The sequence below is a fragment of the Monosiga brevicollis genome, genomic scaffold, assembly GCF_000002865.3.
Source record: "Monosiga brevicollis MX1 MONBRscaffold_26 genomic scaffold, whole genome shotgun sequence".
NCBI classification, from domain to species: Eukaryota; class Choanoflagellata; order Craspedida; family Salpingoecidae; genus Monosiga; species Monosiga brevicollis.
This window is the reverse complement of record NW_001865063.1, coordinates 528,153-545,925: the sequence shown is the minus strand read 5'-3', so window position 1 is coordinate 545,925 and position 17,773 is coordinate 528,153. Positions and strand designations below refer to the sequence as shown.

The window sequence follows — 17,773 nt, the reverse complement described above, 5'->3', positions numbered from 1 at the left end:
TTGTTTTGCGTTCTTCTTGTTGCATTTGCTGCATGATATTTCTGTTTTTTTTTTTCTTACGTGATGCCCGGGCACGGTCAGCAAGGCGCGTTTCTATACGCAGCCGACGTGGTCCGACACACTGCTTGGCCGTGACTCTGCTTCAATCGACACATGCTCTTCTGTACTCGTCTCATTGACATACATCCTTCAAGTAAAAAGAATAGAAAAAAAAAGAACAAAAAAAGAAGAAATTCGAACAAAAAAAGTGAGAAACAAGCGTTTGATAAGCAAACACACACACACACACACACACACACACATTCACATGTTAAAACTTTAAAATTTACATCAAACCATCCATAGAGGAACCTGCATGGGATTTTAAACATTTTATTAAAACAAAACTGATCACATCAATTTATTTAATTTTTAATTTTTAATTTTTTTTTAGGGGCGGAGATGGCTGCCATCGCGTCAGTGGAGGCGGTGGCCACGCCGCTGCTTCCGGGCGTGCACCACCGTCTGTTTTCAACGCAGGCGCTGTTGAAGCATGAGCAGGATGCGGCGGCGGCGTTGTCGCAGCAGCTGCAACAGTGCCTGACGGATACGGCTGATGCATTGCTTGAGCAGCGGGCATACGTCCAGGCCTACCTGCTCTTGCAGGATGACCGGCGCGAGCTGGCCAATGTCCTGCAGCAGGCCCTGCAAGCACCGCAGGTATGGTGCTTTCTCTTGGTCCGAAAGGCTTGTCGCTCTGGGGGGCATGAAGTTCAGCTTTGGAGCCGTTGCTCATGGCCGCCATGGCCTGTGGCCGTGTTGAAACTGACAGCTTGCTCAGGATACAGTCGTGGAGGACAGCGCCCCCTACAAGGATCTGCAGTCATTGGTCACGGCTGTGCGTCAACTCTATGAAAATCCAGAGACCGTGGCATATTGCTTGCATCGCGTATGTGCGCCCGCACTTGCCTGACCCTTTTTGATTCTCGAGCACGTGTTAATGCCCGGCGGGCCTCATGCCCCCACCATGCCTGTAGCTTGCCCGGCGGTCTGCCAAGGATGCTGCCATGTGCACCACCTTGGCCCAAACCTACTTGAGCGAAGTACTCAACACGCGCAGTGCTCACGCTGATGAAGCTCGTCAACTCCAGTTTCTAACAACCATCCTGGCTGATGGCTGGGCAGCACGCCCCAAGGATCGCCCCCAAGCGCTTGGGCTATGCCCACGGTAAGGGCAGTCGCACACGGCGGGCCCGATGCTCGCTCGAAAGCAGCTCCAAGCTCACCATCTCACCCGTATCTGGTCCCATGCAGAGCTTTTGCTATTGCCCTCGTTGCACCCGTGCCCTCGGTAGTTCAGCATGCACGTTTGGTGGCCGAGCAGCTCTGGGCTGTCTGGCCCCAGTGCCCCACCGACCTGGTGCCGGCCTATGAACGTATAACCACAGGCAGTGATACCCAAAGCATTTCGTGCGTGTACATCGCGCGTCGTTAGTACGCTTTCGGGAGCTCTGAAAAGACGTACTCCAACTGACGCAGCTGATCCCATGGCTCACTGTTTTAGTGTCAATTCCTGGGTGCGGATTCTCAAGGGTGCCTTGGCACAAGCGCTTCTTGGTGCTCCAGTTTCGCCGGAACTGCGGTGCGCACACGATGCCTTGGACTTGCTTCATAACAATCACCTCGTCACCTCATGGCCGTGCTCATCTCACATGATGCGACGGCATTTCACAGACGGGTCTTCACAGAGGCCCTGCAAGGCGCCGAGAAAACAGTCGCTGCCCAATGGACCCGCTCCATCCTGGTTGAACGGTGTGTATTTGATGTACTGTGGAATAGCCGAGACTTGATTCCAGCTTTCCTTGAAGGACCGAAGGAGAATAAGCTGCATATACACGAACAAACACACAACAATCACACAGCAACAACAACAAGTACACAAGCCTTCACCGGCTTTTCTCACCCCATTGCTCGTGTCTTTTTCTGGGCCGAAGGCTTTGGTTGCCTGTTTTTTTACAGCCCCGCCTACACGGCATTGCCCCGCGTGCCGTTGATCGACATGAGCGGCGGCGTATGGCCATTACCGCCGTGCTTGTGCGCCAGCTATTCGGGTGCCGCAGCCTGCCCCTTCTCGAGATGACAGCGCCCAGGTATCGTGGACATGGAGTCGCTGGATTTGATCCATGATGCCGATGGCATCTCATCCCGATGCCTGTCGGACTACATTGTTCAGGGATGAGGAGCTCTGTCGTTTATTGCACGAAGCGGTGTGGCGGGAAAGCAAGCCTTCTGCTGTACCAATGTCCGGGGCGACCGAGGACATGATTGTCAATGTCGCCCGCATCAAGCCTTTGCTGGTAAGGGTTGGCAAACCGTCATGCGCAATGCTCCTGCCAACAACTCATCATTGCTGTTTGGCTAAAACTAATGTACGGTTCGGGGTCTGTCTTACAGTCACATATCGATCTAGCCATCTCAAGCCCCGATGCCAAACCGAATGGGGCCACAGCTGAATTTCTTCAAGGTATCTCCTGCTGTGGGCTGTTTTGGTTGTTTTTTTTGCGGTGCGCGATATCGACCGGTATCTTACCATGCTACTGAGCATTTCTAGCCATTCTGGAGGCTCGCAAGCAACTCGAACGTCGTGCCCCTGATGGACCTGAGGACTCATCGGATGGTGAGCACTGAGCCGTCTCACATAAGGTTGACTGGAAAGCTGTGCGCTCATTTCATTCTCTGTGATTGTGCGTGAGCGCTCCTCCAGCAGACGATGCAGATTTAACGCTTGCCATTCCAGTGGCGGGGTCCTATGGCAAGGCCGATATCCTGGCCGCTGATGCCTTTGTACAACTGCGGCATCCAGAACATCATGCGCGCATGAAGAGTTTGCCACCTGGTATCAGATGCATTGGTCTCTTTCTTGGCATTCCTCCCTCGTCTGTGTCAAGCACTCACCACGATCGCGACCTTGGCGGGGGCGTGCTTAGCGGTGGCGGCTTTGGTACGGCGTTTGATCAAGGCTGCCCAGACCCTGGACCCGTTGGCCTGCAATTTGTCCAGCATGGGTGCTGCCGGCTCGGGTTATGCCGTACAGGGGCTCAGCTTCTTGGGTGACGTACTTCTTCACGAGGTGAGGTGTTTGATTGATGCGCGAATGGCCAGAACCTTGTTGTAATTTGTTTGGGATTCAACACCCGCCGTCGTTTGTTTTTACGACCCGCTTCAGGTGGAGCGGCTTGCTAGCCACGTGCCCAGCGAATGGCGCCCTCCGAATAGCCGAGCGCTGCAAAGACTGTTGCATGCGCATGCGGCCATCATGCAGGTTTGTGAATAGAGAGACTCGCGCGTTCTCATGTCTCAATGCGATTCTTTTTGCCGCGGCACCTTGCTCATGAGTGCATCACAGAATTACAGTATCTACATGGTGGAACATCGATTTGCCGTGCATCGCCGTGTGCAAGTCTCTAAACTCCACCTGACAGCGCTGGAGCGAAATTTGGCTGAGTGGCGAGAGGTCAGTGTCTCCAAATGAAGCAGATATCTGTAAGGCAGCGGAAAGCAGCAGGTGTGCTTATGTGCCGAGTCTTTGGTGCGTAGTGGTGGTTGGAAATGCTGGCACAATATGTGTTCCAGCGCAATACACGCCTTGAAGCCAGGCTGCTGGCAGCTCTGGCATCCGTCGATGGCCCTTCCACCGGTATGTGTGTTGTGCTTGGTCGTCATTTACTTCATGCCAAGGCTCACCAGGATGGTAAGGTGCGATAGATGGTGAAGGCCCCGTGGCCTCTGTTGTAGATGAGGTCAACGACACCTTGTCGCGGGTGGAGAGCGTTGCCGTTACACTGTCTTTGTTTGATGTTTGTACTGGCCTGCGAGCTCAGCGTCATGCTCTGGCAGAAGACTGCAAGGCAATGCTGATGATGTTGCTGCTGCCACCGATGGTCTGTTAGGCGTTGAGTTCTTCGGCTCACGACCGTTTCCTGCTCGAGTGTGAGGAGCAGCTCTATGCTCGCTTGTTTGACCGCTTGTTTCCGCTTGGAGCCGAGGTACATACTTGTTCTTGCAACCCTCCACCAGCGAGCGCCCACCAGGTCAAGGTGCTTTCAACTCATCTGGGCTTGTTCCACAGATGAGCGAGCACAGGCAGGCGCGCATTCAACGGTCACGAGCGGGGCATCCCAGTTTTGAGGTTTGTTGGGACGTGCGTGCAGCGAGATCTTGCCCGGCCTGACATTGATGCGGCTCTTTGTTTGATGACGTGATAGCTGAGCGTTAAACAACGGTTGACGGCACCCTGGCCGGCACCGGTTGCCACGCTCAAGCTGTTGGGGCTGTGCAAGGCACCTTGGTCGTGTCTTCGCGTCATCAGCAAGGTGCGTCAGACTCGCAACCTTGTCCACTTTCTTATTAGGGTTTTCGCTATCGCGACACAGGCTTCTCCTCTTCTTCTGCCTCATATATGTTAATTGTATGACTCACGTCTGCCAGGCCTGCAAGCAACTCGAGGCGCTGCTGGCTTTGGACGTGGGGGTGGCTGGAGCAGACGACATGTTACCAGTCCTCATCCATGTTATCGCGGAGAGCACGCTTCAGCGTGCACCCGCTATAGTGCAGTACTGCAATGCATATGGAGCAGATCTTGTTCAGACAGGGGAAGGGGCTTATTGGTTTGGCCTGTTTGAAATGGCAACTCAGTACCTCTGCACCTGCGAGCTTGTCGACTAGCATTGATGACCACGTGTCATCTCAAAACTGGTCTGAAACGGTTATCAAGCCAAATCCTGAAGATGCTTATGATGGCGTTTTATTCGAGCTTGCATGTTGTTTAATTCTTGCTCCTGATGTTTGCGAATGCTTGTGGTGGATGTCATCGGCTGGACCGAGAGTAAAATCAATTCCGAACATCGTTTGCAAACTTCTTACTCGCGGGTAAGCAGTTCGCGGGAGATGATAACGCGCTGGATCTGGGCGGTACCCTATCAAAAACAGCAATGTCGTGTAAGGTGGAGGGGTTGCGTCAGGCAGAAGCGATTTTCGAACGGGGAAGAACGAACCTCGTAAATCTGGTAGATCTTGGCGTCACGCATGAGCTTCTCAACAGGGTAATCAGAGTTGTAGCCGTTACCGCCAAAGACCTGGACGGCATCTATAGGGTTGAAATGGCCGCAAAAACAAAGCAAAACAGAACAAGGAGTGAACTTGAGCGGAGCAGCACACTTGGTCTACCGCTAGTTTTGAGCAGTTGAAGCCAGACTGACCGGTAGCGTTCTTGTTGGCAACATCGGCGGCAAAGGCCTTGGCAATCGAGGCATAATAGGTGTTGCGGCGACCCTGTGTTCAAGAAAATGGTCAGGTCACGCCCACAATTGAAGCAATGGGAGCAGCGAAAATGGGAAAAAAAAAAAAAAAAAAAAAAAAAAAAAAAAAAAAAAAAAAAAAAAAAAAAAGAGAATACTGCAAGCACATCATCCAACACCCACCTGGTCGACCTCCCAAGCCGCACGGCGGGTGATAAGGCGTGCCGTCTCAACACCGATGGCCATATCCGCGAGCATGAAAGCAACGGCCTGGTTCTGTGGTTGGGCAATAGATAAACGCGCAGGCCAGAAAGAGCGAGTTAGGAATCATAGGGAACCGCTGCGAATGTCATTGGGCAGGGCCTGTAATTGTCGTACGTCAGCAATGGGGCGACCAAAGGCCTTGCGGTCCTTGGCATAAGCGGTGGCCTCATCAAGCGCACGCTGGGCGAGACCAACGGCGCCGGCGGCAACCGGGGGACTAGTGGGAGCAATATTAATAATCAGTGAGGCGGGCGAACAAGGAGAGGCTGGCACGGCAGGAAATGTAAGAGGCCAAGACTCACCGAGTGCGATCGAAAGCGCCCATGGCAATCTTGAAGCCATCGCCCTCGGCACCGAGACGGTTGGCGGCGGGAACGACAACGTCTTCGAAAGTGACACCACGAGTATCGCTGAAAGACAGGGATGATTGTCAGAGCTTGGATGGGACAGACAGTCTTCATCATGGCAGGGGGCACGGCGGACATTAGTACCTGGCGCGCTGGCCCATGTTGATTTCCTTGCGGCCTCGAGTCAGACCGGCCGAGTCACCATCGACGATAAAGCCCGTAAAGGCCTTGCTGGCCTTGGCATTCGGGTCGGTCTTGGCCAAGACAAAGAACCTGTTATCAGAGGAAACGAAGAGGTCAGCGTGACACCGAGCGATACCTCTCAATTCGGCAAAGCCATAGGGTTCTTACCAGTTGGCGTGGCCTGCATTGGTGATCCACATCTAGACGAGATGATGGGGCCATGGAGTCGAATCCAGTCAGATTCAGTGAGAGATGTGTGCGTTGCGGTTGGTAGATGGGAAAATCGAAAGCAGACGTTGAAGCTCTGGAGACCGAGGGGGACGTGGGAAAAGGAAAAGAAGGGACACGGACACGAACGCGGACACGAAAACGAACACGGACACGGACACGGTCACGGACACGGACACACGGACAGAGGCAGAGGCACACTGAGGAATGAGAGGATCAAACCTTGTTGCCGTTGAGGACGTAGTCGTCGCCCTTCTTGACGGCGGTGGTCTTGATGCCGGCAACGTCGGATCCAGCAATGGGCTCGGTGACGCCGTAGCTGGCCACAAGGGGTTCCTCAGTCATGCGGCCAAGGTACTTTTTCTTCTGCTCATCGTTGGCGGCGAGGATGACGGGCATTTCGGCCAAACCGTTGGCCTCCATGGCGGTCTGCACACCCGAGCAAGCCCACGAGATTTCCTCGGTGATGATGGCACCGTCCAGCGAGTGGAGGCCCATGCCACCGTAGGCCTCGGGAATGTGCAAGTTGAGGAGGCCAAGGCCGTGGGCTTGCTTGATCAGCTCCCAGGGGTATTCACCAGTGCGATCGAGTTCAGGTGCTTGGGGCAGGACCTCCTCACGAGCAAACTTGCGTGCGAGCTGCTGAAACTCGGCCTGTTCCTCGGTGAGGTCAAAACCATAACCGCTCATGGCGCTGCGGGTGCTGGACAGAGCGCGCACGCCCTGGGCCGCCACCGGCGTGAAGCCGCGTCGAAGACTTGAGGCCAACATGTTGCTATGTAGTGGTGCTACAAGTGCTGCTGCTAGTCAGGGAGAGGGGGAGAGGGGGGGAGAGAGGGAGAGAGGGAAAGGGGCAAGGGATGAGTACGATCAGGATGGGATGCAATAAAAAATTGATCACTGAAGTGGCCCGACGAGCGTTGAAAACATGCCAACAGCCACACGAAACACGATAGAAACAACAACGAAAAACGCTGGTTCATTCACTTCTCACGGCCAACCAGCCAAAGCCCACACGCTGCCATCACGCGACACGCTCCCCGAGCGCGTCCCCACGGACACACACACACACGCACACAGAGAGAGAGAGAGAGAGAGAGAGAGAGAGGAAAACATCAACAACACCACTCTGTGCGACGATCGACAGCAGCCCAAACCCCGCCAACCGCCGCCGGTCCACACCGCCCACATCCCCCTCCACCCCCCACCCAATAACCTCAACCAAACCCCAACACAGACACCGACGCCCTGACCCCTGACCCCCTGGAACCCTGACCCTGGCTGCCCTTTTCCAAAGGGACCCCAAAGGGCCACACACACACACACACACACACAGAGCAACAGCTGGTGCAAGCAGGTGCCTTCACGTGCCAGTGACTAACACACACACAAGATGTAAAATACAAAACTCTCAGTGTGTGTGTGTGTCTCTCTGCTGTTTATTCTTTTCCAATTCTCTGTTATTACATGTGGTAGTTGTGCTATTGCTCTGTGCCTTTCTCTTTCGCTCTTTCTTTTCGCTCTCTCTCTTTCTTCCTCTTTGCGCCATAGGTCGCCATCTCTCCATCTCTCTTGCCATCTCAAGAGTCGCGTGGGCGGTGGGGAAGAAGCCTGAAGGCCGTTGATAGGGAAAGAATCAGGGAGTGGATGGGTGGATGGTTCATGCTTTGGAATCCTCTTCTGGCGTCAAGGCTTGAAGCGGATGGGAGGATGGATAGTGTGTGGGTGCCGAAGGAAAACAATGTTTAGGTGGAGGCGGTGTCAACATGGGTTCGGGTCCGGGCGAGCTAGCAGCGTAGAGTACAATGCTTAATTTTGGTAAAGACAAGTGCGCCAAGCAAGGGCCAAAACAGCTCACACCAGCGAGTAGCAAGAGGCAACCGCAGAGAGCGAGGCCATGATTTGCATAGGCTGGGACAAAAGCACACGGCACAAGGCTCATCGGCTGAGCTTGTTAACAAATTTACACCATGTCGACGCGAGTGGAAACCGGCTCCCAGCCGACTTCCTCGCAGATGCTCGCGTACAAGGCCGGGCTCAGGTTGGCCTTGACGATCGGGTGCCAGGCCTTCCACTGCTCCTCCGTCGCCGAAAACTGAAGCGCATGCGCAAACACACGCGCACGGGGCATGTTGCCGGGATGCGCCTCCAGAACGCGCATCGCATATCCCACAAAGTGATCAATGTTCATCTTCACCGCTGCTGGCAGCAAATGCTCCCGCATGGCCTGACGCAGGTTGAAGCCACTGGCCGCCAGTTTGGACACGCAGGGCATCATCACGCCCTCCTCCTGCTTCAAGTGCGCCTCATTGTTCTCCGCCCACGGCGTGAAGAGCGCGCGCAGCTCCTCCAGCTCGGCGCCCTTGTCCACGGCTCCCTGCACAGCATGCTCGGCACCATGCAGCTCCTCGTGCAGCTTGGGCAGGTCATCGGCGACGTTTGGAAACTGCTCATTCAGCATGGCAAACATGCCCTTGCAGACGCCATTGTAGCCGTCCTCCATGGCGGCGTGCATCTTGTAAAACTCCATGAGCTCGTTCCAGGACTTGTAGAAGAGATCCTTGTCGTTGGCCTCGAGAGCAGCACGGCAATCCTCGACACCGCCACGGATGACCTCGTGGCCGTTACGCATGAGAGCAAAGATCATGGGGCGAGGCTTTTCCGCAGCGGGGGCCGGGGTGGTGTCAGCGGGGGCGGCTGGGGCTGCTGCAGGGGCCGGAGTAGTGTCAGCGGGGGCGGCTGGGGCTGCTGCGGGGGCCGGGGTGGTGTCAGCGGGGGCGGCTGGGGCTGCTGCGGGGGCCGGGGTGGCCTCATCCTTTTGATCCGGCGTTGTGGGCTGCAGTTCGGCGGCCTTGTCGGCCGCCTGAGCCTGGTGCTTGCTTGGCAAACAACCCATCTTGAGAGACGCAAGCAAATCTAAAAAATGTCAGTCGGGTAAAGGCCATGGTGAGAAGAGTGGCTCGGTACGTCAAGCAGAGATCGTGAACCGGCAGCAGCAAGGCTAAGACAGAGGTAGAGCAAAGTTGGAGCCAATCACAGCACCACGAGAAGAGCAGCTCGAGAGCGGCGGGGCACCCGCTGAACATCAACGAGATCCAAAGAGCCCTCCATAAACACGCTAAGACAGAGCGCGTCGCGACAACAACAGCAGCAAAGGGCAAGAACCATAGCAAGGCAAACACAGCGGCCCAACAACAACATCAAAAAGAGGGACGCAGAGAGGGAGACGCAGAGCGGGAGACACGGAGATGAAGCCGCAGAGAGTCAGAGCGAGGACGAGAGAGAGAGAGAGAGTTGGCCCACGTGAACCGGGACGAGACACGTAAAGTTGGCGACGGCGTGCGATCGGGGCATGGTATGGTGTACACAGAGAGGGCAATCAAGGTGGTGTCTCCCCCGTGTGGTGTTTGGCTCACACCGGCTATCGGCGCTTCTGACGCGACGCCGACGCCGCTGCCATTTCGTCCCGGTCAGAGATGACAAAGGACGCCGCCGAAATTTCAGAGAGGATGCCAAATCACGAAGTTTTACATGGGAAGAGATCAAGGCAAACACAGAGAAGATGTCGATAGCAGGGAATTAGTCAGAGGGACAGCACAGCGCAATCGTTCATGATACCTGGTTGTCGACTTTGAAAAATACAAAAAAAAAGCAGCAAATGCATTCATCACACGTGTAGTGTGTTTTACCACACGTGAGCTTGAGATCTAGTTGTAGAATAGAGCAAAGTTATCACACATGAACGTTATTGTACCACACCTATGCACTATAGATTGCCACCTTACACACACATGGGCAAAAGAGACTTGCAACAACGCTGTACAACGCCTAACGTTAATCAAAAGGTACAAGCAGAGATAGGATGTTACCAGCAGCAAGCAGCATCCGCCCACGACAAACCCCGTGGTTACACTTTGTCACACATTCCTTGTTGTGGGATCGATTCAACCCCTTTTATAAATGGGACATTGTTCACTTCACTCACGAAACAGGAGGTTGTTCATTCAATTTTGCAGAGGTAGTTTTCATCAATTTTGCAGAGGTAGTTTTCATCAATTTTGCAGAGGTAGTTTTCATCTTGTAGAGTATTTCCACACGCTCCAAAAAACCAGACCACACATGCACGCAACTTACACAACGTTAACCTTAACAGACTTTACACACATGAACGCGCACATCGTCACACACACACACACATGCATTTTGAGGCTGGGGCACGGGCCAGCGTGGCGTCACAAGGGTGCGCGCGGGACTTGCCATTCTTCACAGGCAATGTGATGCATGAACCGACGACCTGTAGCACTGGTGCGCAACTAGCAGTCTAGACAGGTCGTGTGCCCTTTTTGGAGGCCGGAGCCTTGGGTCTGCAGCCGTTTTTCTCGTGCTTTCCCAGCACGTTCAAGCGAGACAATAGATGGCATCCTTGGCTCGGGTGCGCCATGGCGGGTCTGGCAAAAGTCCAGCTGGTCTTGGGCCTGCTGCTGAGTCTCAAGCTCGAGCCGTGGACGTGCGCTGTATCTCAGGAAGTTGAATTGCACCTCGACTTGAATGCTTCCCTCCACCTGGACGGGGCTCGCGACCTGGTCATCCAAGGTTGGTTTTTTGTTCAACTTGGCGCGACCTGCACCCACTCCATGAGTCGAGCCTTTTCTTCGCTTGCACTGCTCGTCCTCCACCCACTTCTCTACCAGCGGCGCCATCTCATGCCTCAACTGTTTTTCTAAAACATCTCCATGTTCCTGACGTGCGCGATGATCGCCCCACCACCAGACAAGAAAATTCTGACTGCATTGGCCACGCTTGAAGCACAGGTGGCAAACTTGACGGCGCGGCTGCCACCCGATGGGATTGCCGTGCGTGTCGATGTCAACGACACCGTTCATGTCGAAAGCAATCGCCCTGGCCAACGCGTTTTGTTCAACGGGGTTGATGTTTTGGCTCTGGAGGCGCGTGTCCAAAATGCAGAGTCGCAGTTGGCGCGGGCCGCTGCCGCCTTTCCTGGTGCGTTGGTGCCGGCCATCAACGTGATTGGAGGCCGATTTTCGGACCGCACGACCATTACGTCGGTGGAGCGTCTGGTCTCGCCCACAGCAGGTTGGCAACGGTCAACACCCACGCTTCCGGGCATTGGGCTGGTGGCCATGGCCGCCGTGACCTTTCGGGGCCAGGTCTATTTGTTGGGCGGATTTGACGGCAATAAAAGCGTCTCAACGGTGCACATTTACAATGGGGTGACGTTTGAAACTGGTCCCCCCCTGCCCCAGGGGCGGTTTGGTGCTGCTGCGGCCGTGCATCACGACAGCATTTACCTCATGGGCGGCCGCGAAGGGTCCTGCACGGCTTCAGTCTTGCTGTACAATGGCCGTGCATGGCTGCCTGCACCGAATCTGGACGAGCAGCGGTGCTCGCCGTCGGCTGCCGTCTTTCGTGACCAGCTTTACGTGCTCGGAGGCTGGACGGGCACAACCTTTCTCAATACGGTCGTGGTGCTGAGCGATGGCGCCTGGATTGAGACGGCCCCCATGCTGGTAGCTGCTCGCGCGCGCAGTGTGGCTGTCTTCCAGGATAGCCTCTATGTTCTGGGGGGTGGCATCGACGCTGACGTGACCACCGTCACCAGCGTGGAGTCGTTCAATGGTACGACTTGGGTGTTTCGACCTTGCCTCCCCACGCCCCGCGAGAGTCTGGCTGCCGTCGCCTGGGCCAACCAGCTCTTTGCCATCGGTGGTGTCAACGACGATAAAGCCACTGATGCCGTGCACGTCTTCAATGGCACGGCCTGGAGCGTCGGCCCGTCACTCCTGACGCCGCGTAATTTCCCTGTGGTCGTCCTCTATCCCCCGTTCTGACTTGAACCCATTTTCTTCTGAGAGATACCATAATAAACTCGCCATGGCCGAGGGCCCCCGCCACCTGATGATGATATACCCTTGATAATACCTACATCAATTGCATCCCATACCTTCTTTCTACCTCGCGTCCCCCCCTAAGCATCTGCCCCCGACCGACCCGATGAGCTTATGCTCCTAAGAACAATATAGTGTACATAGGGTCACACTTTACGTAGGCGCTGTCGCTTTTGAGTAATCGTACACATGTACCCTACGCAGCCCCGAACGAGTGGAGAACAGTTGTACAAAACAGCTATTCTGAACGAAGATAATCTGTTGTAAAAAGCGGTTGTTTTGATCGGCGTTTTTCTTCCAACACGACATTCGTTGCCTGTCTTCTCTGACTTTGGATCCCCGTTGAGTCGTCATCTCTCTGAATCACGATCCAACGCTCTACCATCTCTCCTTTCCCCTTTATTTCTTCATTGATAGCTGATATCCCCCAGGCACATCTCTAAACTCCCACCATCTCCACACCACATCCTCTGCCTCTCAGTTGTCCCGCCACCCCCTTCTCTACCGCTCGGTACGCCTCCGCTCTCTCTCTCTCTCTCTCTCTCTCTCTCTCTCTCTCTCTCTCTCTCTCTCTCTCTCTCTCTCTGCTCTCTCTGCTCTCGCTGCTCTCTCTCTCTCTCTCTCTCTCTCTCTCTCTCTCTCTGCTCTCTCTGCTCTCTCTGCTCTCTCTGCTCTCGTCGTCGTCGTCGTCGTCGTCCTCCTCCTCCTCCTCCTCCTCCTCAGACCGCTGCGCCTGGTTCTCCTCGGTGGTGTGGTCCATGTGTATACCCCGGCTCTTAGTCTCGGGTCCTTTTTTTATTTATTGCTTGTTCTTCTTTGCCTTCTTATCTCATCCTTGTGCGCGTTCTGCTTGCTTGCCATCCGATTCCGTGCCGTGCCGTCGGTGCAGATCTACTATAGGTATAGCCCTCTCGCGCCACGCCGCACCGCGCCGCGTGCTCGTTTCTACCCGCCTGGGCTCTCTGACCTGTTTTGGTCAGGGTTGTGCCTGTGGGGCATGGCTCGGGGGATCAAGGCATTGTCCCTCATGGCGTTTTTCTGGTATACATAGACCGACATCATGGCGGGCGCATACAACTACACGTACATCTTCAAGTACATCATCATTGGTACGCCTGCCGCCCGTGACATCAGCTTCTTCATCACTGCTGGCGCCGTGGACCCACCGTTGATGTGGTAGTGAGCTGCTCGACCTCATGTGCCGTTCCGGTGCTCAAATCTCCTTCCAACGCTAGGTGACATGGGTGTGGGCAAGTCTTGCCTTCTGCACCAGTTTACCGAGCAAAAGTGTACGCGCCGTTCTCTCTCCCCGCACGTGTCGACTTCCCGGTACAAATACGAGCGCCGATCCGCCTCTCTCTCTCACTGGTCTTATTGCCGCATTTGTCATCTGCTTCGGCTGAAACGCAGTCATGGCTGATTGCCCTCACACCATTGGTGTTGAGTTTGGAACCCGCATCATCGAGGCACGTTGCTTCCGACTCTAAACACTCTTTGTTTTTACCGGCCCATTGTACTCACGTTGTCCACTCTGCAGGTTTGCGGCCAGAAGATCAAGCTGCAGATTTGGGATACGGCTGGCCAAGAGCGCTTCCGCGCCGTCACTCGCTCCTACTATCGTGGCGCGGCCGGCGCTCTCCTTGTCTACGACATCTGCCGCCGCTCCACATACAACCACCTGCAATCCTGGCTCAACGATGCCCGTAACCTCACCAACCCCAACACGGTCATCTTCCTCATTGGCAACAAATCGGACCTTGAGGCCCAGGTGAGATGCCGTCCCTGTTCACGAGACACCACCCGCTTTTGTTGCACCAACAATCTCCCATCAAGCTTGCTTGCCTCACACGAGCGTCCTCTCGCGTCACTCCTGCTGCCCTTCCCTTGCCTTGCAAAAGCGTGACGTGACCACAGAAGAGGCCAAGCAGTTTGCTGACGAGAACAATCTCATCTTCCTCGAGACCTCGGCCAAGACGTGCGTGAACCGGCTTGTCTAGCATGTTTTTTTTCAGGGGGCCTCTGCTCGACTCCTTCTGACCCAGCCGCTTGCGGCCTGTTCTAGGGGTGCCAACGTCGAGGATGCGTTTTTGGAAACTGCCAAGCAAATTTATCAAAACATTCAGGACGGTAGCTTGGACCTCAACGCCGCCGAGTCGGGTGTCCAGCAAAAGTCACAATCTGGCTCTGTTCCGCTCTCAGAGAAAGCGCCCGGCAAGTCCGGGTGCTGCTAAGCCATGCCCGCCATCCATCCTTGAAGCCAGCTTCTTCTTGGCAGGCGCAGGCGATTCATGCCCTTTGCCCATCGTGCCCCGACCCCTCACCAACATCGCTCTTGATTTTTCCTCCTTCTCCTCTTCCTTCCCCTTCTTCTTCTTCTCCTCCTTTTCTTCTTTTGCTCTTGTCAACGTCGTTGTCAACTTCTCAATTTTCTGTTCCCTTCCCTTTTCTTCCTCTCCCGTGTCTGCTTGACGGGCCTAAAATTAGCCTTCATGTGCCGCATGATTGGCGGTTGGCTTGCTGTGTCTAGTCTGTCGTTGATTGTTTCCACTTGCCCCGTCCCTTCCGACGCGTCATGCATCTGTGCACATGTTCGTTCCTGTTGTTGTTGTAGAGACTCGTTGTGCCGTTTTTGTTCACATTAACATCAGCATTCCTGCATGCTGGCTTTATCCACCAACCCTTGATTGACTATTTCTGGTGTGTGCTGCGGCTACTGTAGTCCCGTCTATATGGCTGGCGCCCGTGTTGCTTTTGCAGCGGGTTACCGGCAACAGAATTCAAGTCATGACTTGGATTAACGAGTATGAACAAAGTCGCCTTTCAAAGGCCGCCGCCGCTTGACTGAAAAAAAATAAAAAAAAAAATAAAAAACTCGCCGAGACGCCTTGGTAGGCAAGCCCGAACAGCTCTCCTTAAGGATGGAAAGCTTGCTATGATCATGTGTTACAAAAGGAGTAAAGGTAGGCAGAAAAGAGACCAGGCAGGCTACCGACTCACGGTAGCCGCGGCTTCGCAGAAGCTTAAAACAAGAGGACAAAAGTGGTCGGTACCACCTCGCAATCAGACAACCTCCGTTTTGAAAAGGGGAGGGCCGTCTTGAAGTGACACCTTGACCGGATTACACTAAACAATGAACGCCCAGAATTGAGTTGAAGCGGGTCGCAAAGAAACAGGCCAAGGCATGGGGGGCTGTGACGCGGACGAGCGGGGTGGCGGGCAGCAACACTGCTGGCACATACCAAGACACCGTAGTGGGGCTCACAGGTAAAGTAGCAATGTCCGTCGACTGTACCATTGTTTTTTCCAATGGGCTTGTCCAGCTCAATGCCACAGCGCTTGCCCAGGCGAGTTTTATGTGGTCTAAAATCCAACCAAAAGCAAACCGTCAGGATGACCCGCGCCATTAGCTCTAGGGGTTGTACATGGAAATGGGAGGGGGCAGGGGATGCAATGACTCACCCATAAAAGCGCAAGGTACCAGCACAAGGGTAGCCCTGAATTGTGACGCGGGCCCCCTCTCGGCCTTCGAATTGAGGAAAATCCGGTCCATCGGCGTGGAAGCGGGTGAGGTGGCGCGAATCCTCGTGCACCTCCATGGAAGCCTTGAGTTCATTGAGCTCTTTACGAATGAAAATCTTCTCGTCCGGGGATAGCTGGGTCCAGGTGGGGTCGGAGCGCCGGTCCTCAGCGGAGATGCCTGTAATTTCGACGACTTGGATGTGTTCAAGGTCAAACTGGGTCAGGATGCGACGCTTGGCGAGCTCAGTGATGGATGAGCGTTGGGAGAGGCGACGCTCGAGCTGAGATTTGAGGTCCTCCTGGCCAGCATCGGCAACATAGGCCTCGAGGCGGACCTTGCGCTGGCCCTTTTTGTCCCGAAAGCTCACGTGACGCTGATTGATGGTTGAGTTGCGCGGGGCAGTGGTCCTGTCGGTCTGGGCGGCGTCGCGGCGTTCGCGTGCGACTTCAGCGCGATACTGCTGCAACCGCGTCAGGGAACTTTGGCGTCGAATGCGGGTGCCCTGTTTGAGAATGCCTCGCGTGGGCTTGGTGGTAGGGGGCAAAGGTTCCCTGCGGACGGGCTGAGGGGGCACGGTAGCTTCGTCATCGCTAGCGGCCTCCTCGGTGTCGGTGGTGGCGGTGGACAGGGAGCGTTGGTGCTGAGGGCCGTGGGATGCGGCGCCGTTGGCATGGCGCTTCCAGGAGAACCAGCTCAGATGTTTGCTCTTTGCACCGGGAGTGCTCTGTCTCGCGGCGGGGCGCGGGGCGACGCTGGCAGTGGCAGTGACAGGGGTCGAGGCAGAAACAGAAACAGAAACAGAATCGCTTTGAGCATCGGATTGCTCATCGAGAATGACGACAGCAAATGGGTTGTCTTCAAAGGCCTCGCCTTCTTCAATCAAGGCAGGTTGGCCATCAACGTAGGCTCTCAGCGGCGTCGGAGCCCGCTGCTCTGCTTCCTGCATGGACGCGGACAAGCAGGGAGGGTCGGGATGAGAGAAGAGAGAAGAGAGTGACCAGGGGAACGGCCGGGAATGCCGAGCGGGGCCAACGCACATGTGCCGTGTCCTCGGTGGTGGGATCGTCCTGCTCTTCAAACTTGATCGAGGTAAACTGGTCGTTCGAGGAAGCCAGCGGCTTGATGGGTCTACACACAACCAGGCAGCGTCTGTGACATGGGCCCGACACGGCGGGGTGTAGAGTCAAGGGGGACGAGCCCACCAACGGTCGACCTTGTTCACGTACTTTACAAAGCAGCAGCCCATCCCGTCGGCGGAGCAAAATGCCGCTGGCCCGCAGTCACGAGAGAGAGAGAGAGAGCGAGCGAGAGAGCGCGCGCGGGCGTGACGGGGCGCGTCGGAGACGATGATGGCTTCCTGCCAACCTAGCCCCAACCCCGCTATGGCCTGCCGTCGACTGCAAGCTCCGTGCGTGTCACTCCTCCATCGAGCACTCACGACCGTGTCCTGTGTGTGTGTGTGTGTAAGCGTGTGTGTGAGTGTGTGCGTGCGCGTCGTCGTCGTCGTCGTCGTTGTCGTCGTCGAGAGAGAGAGAGAGGCGCCAGGCGTCTGACGCCCCTTTTCGGACCAGAGATGTTGAATGTCAGGGGACGGCAGGGTGTGTTTTTACCTTGGGTTAGCAACGATAACCAGAGAATGTGCAAAAGTCACAATTTATGTCCTATGGTATGTGTGATGCGCATTGGGTGGTTTCACGTGTGACACCTTTGCTTTAGTTTGCCTTGGTATTTTGCACGAGTGTGTGAGAGTGGCCAAAGTGTGTTTGTGTGCTGGTGTTGACAAGGACAAACTCTCTCTCTCTCTCTCTCTGTCTCTCTCTCTCTCTCTCTCTCTCTCTCTCTCTCTGTCTCTCTCTCTCTCTCTCTCTCTCTCTCTCTCTCTCTGTCTCTCTCTGTCTCTCTCTCTGTCTCTCTCTCTCTCTCTCTCTGTCTCTCTCTCTGTCTCTCTCTCTGTCTCTCTCTCTGTCTCTCTCTCTGTCTGTCTCTCTCTCTCTCTCTGTCTCTCTCTCTGTCTCTCTCTCTCTCTCTTGGTTCTCTTTTGTGTCTCTC

General features: G+C 55.1%; 8 protein-coding genes across 8 annotated transcripts; 4 read left to right on the top strand and 4 right to left on the bottom strand.

Moving 5' to 3' along the window:
• Window positions 1-441: 441 nt before the first annotated feature.
• On the top strand, window positions 442-4,704 carry MONBRDRAFT_28498 (uncharacterized protein; the record flags this gene model as incomplete). The annotated part of the gene is made up of 19 exons (XM_001748930.1): window positions 442-699; window positions 812-928; window positions 1,017-1,207; window positions 1,294-1,473; window positions 1,544-1,621; window positions 1,714-1,791; window positions 1,819-2,050; window positions 2,083-2,129; window positions 2,213-2,336; window positions 2,434-2,503; window positions 2,591-2,656; window positions 2,967-3,109; window positions 3,206-3,301; window positions 3,386-3,493; window positions 3,577-3,676; window positions 3,775-3,920; window positions 4,109-4,168; window positions 4,245-4,352; window positions 4,468-4,704. 19 exons carry the CDS (start codon window positions 442-444, stop codon window positions 4,702-4,704), a joined length of 2,439 nt encoding a protein of 812 aa, XP_001748982.1.
• Window positions 4,705-4,858: 154 nt separating this feature from the next.
• Window positions 4,859-7,098, bottom strand: MONBRDRAFT_38510 (uncharacterized protein). The gene is made up of 9 exons (XM_001748863.1): window positions 6,521-7,098; window positions 6,239-6,270; window positions 6,032-6,160; window positions 5,843-5,950; window positions 5,655-5,757; window positions 5,460-5,552; window positions 5,238-5,310; window positions 5,034-5,125; window positions 4,859-4,955 (listed from the first exon to the last, which is right to left on the bottom strand). The coding sequence occupies exons 1-9, from the start codon at window positions 7,067-7,069 to the stop codon at window positions 4,899-4,901; spliced, it is 1,236 nt and encodes a 411-aa protein (XP_001748915.1). The 5' UTR covers window positions 7,070-7,098; the 3' UTR covers window positions 4,859-4,898.
• Window positions 7,099-7,226: 128 nt separating this feature from the next.
• On the top strand, window positions 7,227-7,550 carry MONBRDRAFT_28496 (uncharacterized protein; the record flags this gene model as incomplete). Its single annotated transcript, XM_001748929.1, has 1 exon — window positions 7,227-7,550. One exon carries the CDS (start codon window positions 7,227-7,229, stop codon window positions 7,548-7,550), a length of 324 nt encoding a protein of 107 aa, XP_001748981.1.
• Window positions 7,551-8,261: 711 nt separating this feature from the next.
• On the bottom strand, window positions 8,262-9,194 carry MONBRDRAFT_28495 (uncharacterized protein; the record flags this gene model as incomplete). The annotated part of the gene is made up of 1 exon (XM_001748862.1): window positions 8,262-9,194. The coding sequence occupies one exon, from the start codon at window positions 9,192-9,194 to the stop codon at window positions 8,262-8,264; it is 933 nt and encodes a 310-aa protein (XP_001748914.1).
• Window positions 9,195-10,737: 1,543 nt separating this feature from the next.
• MONBRDRAFT_11143 (uncharacterized protein) lies at window positions 10,738-12,147 on the top strand (the record flags this gene model as incomplete). The annotated part of the gene is made up of 2 exons (XM_001748928.1): window positions 10,738-10,891; window positions 11,069-12,147. The coding sequence occupies 2 exons, from the start codon at window positions 10,738-10,740 to the stop codon at window positions 12,145-12,147; spliced, it is 1,233 nt and encodes a 410-aa protein (XP_001748980.1).
• Window positions 12,148-12,643: 496 nt separating this feature from the next.
• Window positions 12,644-12,964, bottom strand: MONBRDRAFT_28493 (uncharacterized protein; the record flags this gene model as incomplete). Its single annotated transcript, XM_001748861.1, has 1 exon — window positions 12,644-12,964. The coding sequence occupies one exon, from the start codon at window positions 12,962-12,964 to the stop codon at window positions 12,644-12,646; it is 321 nt and encodes a 106-aa protein (XP_001748913.1).
• A 300-nt stretch (window positions 12,965-13,264) lies between these two features.
• MONBRDRAFT_21678 (uncharacterized protein) lies at window positions 13,265-14,435 on the top strand (the record flags this gene model as incomplete). Its single annotated transcript, XM_001748927.1, has 6 exons — window positions 13,265-13,313; window positions 13,440-13,519; window positions 13,615-13,674; window positions 13,742-13,972; window positions 14,103-14,179; window positions 14,267-14,435. The coding sequence occupies 6 exons, from the start codon at window positions 13,265-13,267 to the stop codon at window positions 14,433-14,435; spliced, it is 666 nt and encodes a 221-aa protein (XP_001748979.1).
• An 829-nt stretch (window positions 14,436-15,264) lies between these two features.
• MONBRDRAFT_33902 (uncharacterized protein) lies at window positions 15,265-16,763 on the bottom strand (the record flags this gene model as incomplete). The annotated part of the gene is made up of 3 exons (XM_001748860.1): window positions 15,265-15,327; window positions 15,444-15,564; window positions 15,664-16,763. 3 exons carry the CDS (start codon window positions 16,761-16,763, stop codon window positions 15,265-15,267), a joined length of 1,284 nt encoding a protein of 427 aa, XP_001748912.1.
• Window positions 16,764-17,773: the final 1,010 nt, after the last annotated feature.